An 8,195-nucleotide genomic window follows, 5' to 3' on the forward strand; every position below is an offset into this window, starting at 1 on the left:
AAAGTCTTAATTGAATACCTCTGAACTTTGGTGGAATTCATAATGATTTTTTAAAATCTAGTTGAATACACCCAGACTTTGATAGATTTTTAAAAGTCTGTATTGAATACACCTAAACTTTCAAATTTCATAGACTTCTTTAAAACTTCCAATAATTCCATATACAATACACCCCCTTAAACCCTATCCATTCAGCCAATATCCAAAGGTCTAAAACATGACACCTCAGCAAAAATCCACTAAAACTCATTTAATGAATAATTTAATGAAACACGTCGTTTAGAAGCACGTTAAGTCTTCTATCTTCTCCTCGTCTTGGTTTTTTNTTTTTTTTTTTTTTAAAGCTTCGTCGTCGTGGCTTCTTCATCCCTCGTATTTCTGGGGTTTTGAAGGTTAGAAGAGGCCTCAATTCCTAGATATCCAAACGACAACCTCACCAGCAATTAGGGTTCCTCCGGGATTCAATCCTTCTTCGACTTCAGTTTTTGGGGAATTTACGAGTAATCAAGATTTTCAAATTTGAATCTAGGGAAAGGAGTGTGCAATTTCAGCCAAACCCATGAAGGTGAGGATGTATATTTACAGTCACCCACCGACAAATAAGGGGAAGAGGGAGTGGGGTAGTGTCGGATCATCCGACTCGTATGAGATTGACAGGGGTGGAGTGACGTGGGGAATTTGCAGAGAAATCATGGTAGCTCGGATAAGTGAGAGGTCAAGGAAAGTGGGACTGATAAGAGAGTTTCAAAGCGGGAGACGAGTGGTGGTGGAAGGGGATTTTGACTTGGGTAAAGCTTGTCTCTCCATGACTATCAATTTATTCAAGTTTAAGCTTTATAAGATCTGGAAAATAGGATTTCAAAAAAAAAATCTGGAAAATAGTAGTTGCAGACTTGCAGGCTGCAATAGCAGCTGAAGGTGAGGAAGATGGTGAGAAGTAAAAGGGAAAACGGAAGGAATTTGACGTCGTTAAGCATTGTTAACTGTGTAGTATTAAATATTCTGCATTTATAATAGATTTTGCTGACGTGGGGTTTTAATAGCCCTTAGATATGTGATTAACGGCTGAGATACAAAGTTAAGGATAAACAAGTGTAGAAGTTAGCCAAGGAGAGAATCCTAATCCGAATGCCAGAGGGTTTCAATCGCCCCACTGTGGCTACGTCACTGGGGGACCCTTCGTAGGACCTGAGCCATAAAATAATTACTGAGCAAGAAGAAATCATTACAAAATGACCACGTACATGTGGTCGCTCTATTGTTAATTATCGTTGACATATTGATGAGTGAGTTTTGCCATTTGCCAATAATGCATCCTATGATGACTGCCTGTTCGTACTGCAATTTCTGTCTATATATGAAAGCAATATATATACAGAATACATTATACCCTACACGCAAACACTTGAGTTCAAGAAACTTATGATCTGAATCTTGGTTTCAAACTTCTTCTAGTTATGGAAAACTCATCACAAGTAGCTGTAACTGTGGATGATTTAGAGGAGATAGCTGAAGTAACTTCACTTGCAGAAAGCTCGAAAGAGATGAAAGCGGCAAGGTAAACGTCTTTGATTAATGTACATTATACGTAGTAACTAGCTAGTACGTTGTAAACATCATAGAAGTGTTTCATGATCTTCAACTATATATTTCTTCGATTGGGGTGAAGCTCCTTAATTATTGTTTAATTTCTTCTATTTTGATGTGATCTTGTCCAGTAATCCTGATTCCAGTTTACAGACTAATTTGGAAAAACCTGCTGCCATGAAAGTTGAAGAAGGATCAAGTCCAAAGTGGTCAGCAAAGGAAATAACAGATTATGATTCTCATGCCTCTTTGTTTCTAAAGTGGAAGAAGATATTTCTAGCATCATGCGTGTTTGCTGTTTTACTGGATCCGTTGTTCCTTTACATTCCTATAATCAACCACGATACGAGTTGCTTAGGAGTTGACGAGAATCTGAAGATCACAGCTCTTGTTCTAAGATCACTGACAGATCTTTTCTACATAATGGAGATCGCTCTTCAGTTTTATAGATCTGAGAACTGTTCTGGTTTAATCAGTAAATTTCATCACAGACACTACTCCCTCTTAAAGTTTCTGCGGAAGCTTTTTTTTCCAGCAGTAGCTACGACATGTAGGCACTCATACATTTTGATCGACATTTTAGCTATTCTTCCACTTCCGCAGGTAAGACAACGCCCGTTTTCGATCGTGTATAATATTGATTTCATTATAAATTTATAATAGAGTTAAATATCTTAGATAATTGCATCAATATTTTATCTCGTTGTTTAATTAACTATTTTACTGATTTCAGGTCCTAATTCTCATTTTCTATTCGAAAATGAGGGGTTCGAGTTCTTTGAGTGCAATAAAGGTTATCATGAACTTATTTGTTTTGATGCAATATTTTCCACGGGTTCTTCGCATCTACCTTTCTTGTAAGGAACTTGGAAGGACTCATATTGGAGGAACTGCGACATGGGTTAAAGGGGTGCTTAATTTCTTTATGTACATCCTTGCTAGCCATGTAAGTTCAATACTAATACTATGACCTCGTTTGGTTTCAGAAATAAAACTAGTTTCTTTTTATTTCCCATGGAGTATAACTGTTTAAACCGAATATGGGTTAATAATTTCTCTTTGCTCCGACAAGAATCAAATAAGATCTTACAAATATCTTTGTGGTCATAAGTGAAGTTAATTACAATTTTCGGATGGTGTCTTTGTTTAATATTTTCATTTCAAAAGTGTGATCCCTATTATTGAATTTGCTGAGCTTTTAGGTGCTCGGAGCTGTATGGTATTTTTTTGCCATTCAACGAATGACAGATTGCTGGCAATATGCCTGTGGAAATCGAATTGATCAATGTGATAGTAGTTTTGGTTGTCACAACAATGACCATACAGTTAGAAATATCACATATCTGAATGATTTATGCCCTATAAGCACACCAAGTACATCGACTTTCGATTTTGGTATATATGCTATTGTCCTTCAATCTGGATTACCGGTATCAACAAATTATCTGCAGAAGTTTTCAAACTGCTTTTGCTGGGGATTGCGAAACTTAAGGTATGATTATATGGTACTATTTTACTAAATAATTCACATAGTTTAATTAAATATTTGAACATGACGGTTATAACTTCCGATATGTTTCTCTCTGTGTTTGCAGTTCTCTTGGTTCAAACCTTCAGCCCAGTATCAATACATGGGAAAATCTATTTGTGGCTTTTATCTCTGTGATCGGCTTGCTACTATTTATATATCTAATCGGAAATTTGCAGGTTACTAATGCTGAGTGTTTAATCATTATAAACAATTTTATATCGAACGTAATAGTACATTGGTTACTAACGTTTTATATATTTTTCGATGGAATAGACATATATGCAGTTGGACGTCGCTAGAATAGAGGAGCACAGACACAGGATGAAAGTTGAACGGAAACTAGAAGAGAAAAGTAGGGAGCTAGACTTGTGGTTAACTAAAAACGGCATCCCTGAAAGATCAAGTAAGGATATAAAGTCGCGGATGATGAAAAAGGTACAACTGGAACTGGAAGAAAACAGAGATATTGATTTCGAAACTGTTTTCTCTATGATTCCCTTGGAGGTGCAAGACTATGTCAAAGATCGTATGCCGTTGACTCGGCTAAAGCAGGTAATTACGTTTCTACTTCTCCCTATACAAGTTATTTATCAATAGGAGGTCGATCAAATGAACGCATAAGAGCATCTCCAAGAGCATCTCCAACAACCATAGCTATCTCATTAGCTATATTTAGCTTAAAATGAAACATAAATAGCTAAGTTAGAAACTCTTCTCCAGCAGTTAACCTAAATTTCATGTTATTAGTTTGAGAGGGAAAAAAAATTAGAAAATTCTAGTATATCATATGGTATAGGATACCTCACAAAATGTGTGACTATCATTGATTGAATAAACAATTAAATGACCATGTAATGACTATTTACTGCTTCAAAAGCCCTTATGTGTCATACAATTAAACACATTTACAATAGGCATGTCATACCATATGGTATGATAGACAAACCCAAAAAATTTAGCTTTAAGGTAAATTCTCTCTCCTCTCTACTACAAGGTGTGTTTGCTTTCTAGTTCTTCCTAAATCATGAACGCATCTTGTTAAATATATCAGGTGCAGTCGTTCCAACATCTGGATGGATTGGTACTTAAAGAAATATGTGGGCTTCTTCAGCCTATGAAGTATACCAAGAATGAACTCATTATTCGGGAGGATGTTGACTCCCTCCAAATGATGCTTCTCATCGTAGAGGGAAACATAAGTATTGAAAAGCCAAATCATCCTAGTAGTTCATGCGGTGCAGGAGAATTATACGGAGAAAAGCTTCTAACTTGGCCATCACGGACCACCTTTCCTGCTCTGATACCCTCGGCAAATGAGTCTGTCAAGGCAATTGGTGATGTCGAAGCGCTTGTTCTCACGGCAGGTGACATGCTGAGTGTCGGCTTTAAATTCGGCTTCCATTTCAAAAAATACAACAGCCTCGAAGAACAATTGGCTAATCTTCAGACATCAATTAGAGTGTTTAGTACACAAGAAATGAAGAAGGCCACAAACAATTTCCATGGAAGTCAAATAATTGGCAAAGGAGGCTTCGGAGTAGTTTACAAAGGAACATTGCCAGGTAACAAAGTGGTAGCCATAAAGTTACGCCGATATAGAATATTTGAATTAACCGAGAAGTTTGTTGACGGGATGAGTGTGCTTTCTCAAATCAACCACGAAAACTTGGTGAGGCTTTCGGGTTGTTGGATAGAGAGGGGATCACCTGCACTGGTTTACGAGTACGTCAACAACGGCACTCTGCATGAGCACATTCATCAAAGAAATGGCAAACGACCAATTTCATGGGAGTCACGTATGAACATAGCAGTCGATAGCGCAAGAGGACTGCAATACTTACACTACTCCACTTCCATGCCAATCATACACGGAGATGTGAAAACAATGAATATTCTAGTAGATGACCATTTCAGGGCGAAAGTGTCAGACTTTGATGCTTTACAGTTAGAAGAAGAATACACTGGACTTGCAACTATAGCCCTTGGAACGCCCGGATACCTTGACCCTGAAGTTTTACAAACAAATCGAATGACAGAGAAGAGTGACGTTTATGGCTTTGGAGTTGTCCTAGCAGAGTTAATAACAAGTCGAAGAGCTATTGACCGTGAAAGGCCTGAGGGAGAGATGAGCCTAGCATTCTTTTTCGTTCTGTCTGCGGAAAGAGGCTGCTTGGACCAAATTGTTGACTCTGAAATAATCAACGAGACAAATTTTGAGATGGTGGAAAAAGTGGCAGATCTGGCAAGAAGATGTTTAAGGATCAAAGGTGAAGAAAGGCCTACCATGAATGAAGTAGTCAGCGAGCTTGAGGCTTTACAGATTATTGCAAAGCATCCAGACGGGGGAAAGGCTCATTTCTCTCAATCTCCCAAGGATACCGATTACTTGCTTGGCTCGCCTTCGTATGTTTAAGGCGTTGATGTCACTGAAAGTGGTTCTAGCTACTCATCAGATTACAAGTTTACAACCACGTACTGTACCTTTGCAGAATGAAGTTCCGAAAGTTAAGCTCGATAATGAATTATCACTATTGAATACTGATAGTGGTTTTCTTTTTGCACACTGATATTTTTGTTGTAATAAGGAAAATGTTTCTAGGCCTTAATAAGGCCTAGCTAGGATTTATGACCTTAATTCTAGGTGGCATGCCAAATCATCTATCCACATCATCAAATAAAAAATCATGATATGTCATTTTTACCTAAAAATACAATCTTATCTTTTCAAATCTAATGGCTCTAGATTATTTTGTTTTTATTCTATAAAAAGATGTTTTTAAGCCATTTTTTTCATTAATCATGCTTAAATTTAAAATGTGAAATATATATATATATATAATTATACTCAGTTTGTAAAATATGAACTCAATTAGAATATATATATATATATATATTTGTTTACTAAAAAAATAAAATAATATATATATACACACACATACATACATTAATTTTTTTCAAGGAGGAAATTATACATATATATTTATATATATCTATATATTTGTCCAAAAACCTTTATATATAGTTCATCCAATATAAATTCGATATAGATTTTATTTGTTTTATTTCATTTTTAAAGTTCGATGGTGAATTATATATAAAGTAAAAAGAAAAAATAATAGTGAATTATGAAGTCTAAAACTATTTGATTCACATTTGATTCACAAAGATAATTTTCTTTTATTAAATGTAATGAATTATTATAATATTTGACTACATAAAGAAATGCATTTAATTTAGTTCATGTAAGGTAACAAAATCAACTACATAAAAATGGTAACTAAATCATCTTAATGAAAATAAACAATATTTGGTATAATTATTCGTTAATTTGGTGTGATTATTAATTAGATCGTTATGAATAAATTATATTTGGTATAGGGTATCTATATAGGCATGTCCATATTTATAAGAGGATATGCAAACTTTCCATATTAGTATACGTATTGCCATCTATAGACAAATCCTCCTTATTAATCAGAAAAATCAAACCTTAAATTAAATTTGCAAAATGAAAAGAAAATATATTATACACATTTATACCAGTACCTCATGAAATATTGTGATGGACTTCAACATGAGAGTTTTTGACAAGAGATGAACTTCATTGAATAGGTATGAGATATAGTGATTGAATAAGTATGTTAAGTGTGAAGTGTACTTCATTTAATGAATCAAATATCTAAAATAGAAGTCATCATCCACATTAACATAAACTAATATACTCTTATACACAAATAAATACGTACAAGGTATCCAATGATGATTTCAATAACATTGAAAAAAGAAGCTAGGTGCTTCTTTTAATGCGAATATGCCATTAGGGAAAGTCCTCGGTGAACTTGTACTTATCTCATTAATAACTACTTAATATAATTAATTTTAAAGGGTTCAAGGTTTAGGGTGGTTTAATATATTTAACCCTAAACCCTAAACTCTAAACTCGTATCCCTAAACCCTAAACTTTTATCCCTAAACCCCAAACTTATTTATTCCATTTTAGTGTGAATACGTCATTGAGCTAGGATATGTCCTCGGTGAATTTGCAGGTAGCACATAATTAGCTACTTAATACTTTTTTATTTATTTAGTGTGAATATTCCACTAAAGAGAGGTTTATAGTGAACTTTAATAGCTCATTGTCAGTTACTTAGTACTTATTTGTTTAATGATCATTACGTACTAGCTAGCTCATCATTGGCTACTTATAACTTATGCTTATCACTTTAAATCTCAATGTCAATAATGACTTCTATTTGAATATTTGAATGTGAACTTCAATGTGTATAATGACTTCTATTCCAAAGTGAATATGTCATTAGAGAAAGGTTCCAAGTGAAAATTACTAGCTTATTATCTGCTACTTATAATTTGTTATTATAAGACATGTTTATGACTTTAAATTTCAATGTGAACAACGACTTCAAATTTGAATGTAAATAATGTCTTATATTTCAATGTGAACATGCTATTTGGGAAATGTTCTAAGTGAACATTACTAGATTATTATTGGTACTTGTAACTTATTTGTTACTATATGAGATGTTTATGACTTTGAATTTCAATGTGAACAATGACTAATTTTATTTTAATGTGAATATTCTATTAGGAAAAAGTTTCAAGAGAACATTATTAGTTCATTATTGACTACTTAGTACTTGTTTGTTACTATAAGATATGTTTCTGACTTCAAATCGCTATATCAATGATGGCTAGCTTCTTTTTTCAATGTTTTTGAAATCATCATTGGATACCTTGTACGTATTTATTTGTGTAGAACAGTATATTAGTTTATGTTAATGTGGATGATGACTTTTATTTTAGATATTTGATTCATTAAATAAAGTACACTTCACACTTAACATACTTATTCAATCACTATATCTCATACATATTCAATGAAGTTCATCTCTTGCCAAAAAAATCTCATGCTGAAGTCCATCACAATATTTCGTGAGGTACTAGTATAAATGTGTGTAATATATTTTTTTCCTATTTGTCAAATTTAATTTAAGGTTTGTATTTTTTCTTGATTAATAAAGAGGATTTGTTTAAAGATGGCAATACGTATACTAATATG

At 34.0% G+C, this 8,195-nt stretch overlaps 1 protein-coding gene across 1 annotated transcript; it reads left to right on the forward strand.

Moving 5' to 3' along the window:
• Positions 1-559: 559 nt before the first annotated feature.
• LOC101307163 lies at positions 560-5,531 on the forward strand. Its single transcript, XM_004308772.1, has 6 exons — positions 560-788; positions 1,456-1,558; positions 1,719-2,190; positions 2,321-2,533; positions 3,392-3,670; positions 4,170-5,531. Exons 1-6 carry the CDS (start codon positions 560-562, stop codon positions 5,529-5,531), a joined length of 2,658 nt encoding a protein of 885 aa, XP_004308820.1.
• Positions 5,532-8,195: the final 2,664 nt, after the last annotated feature.

Source organism: Fragaria vesca, linkage group LG7 (genome assembly GCF_000184155.1).
Source record: "Fragaria vesca subsp. vesca linkage group LG7, FraVesHawaii_1.0, whole genome shotgun sequence".
Lineage (NCBI taxonomy): Eukaryota > Viridiplantae > Streptophyta > Magnoliopsida > Rosales > Rosaceae > Fragaria > Fragaria vesca.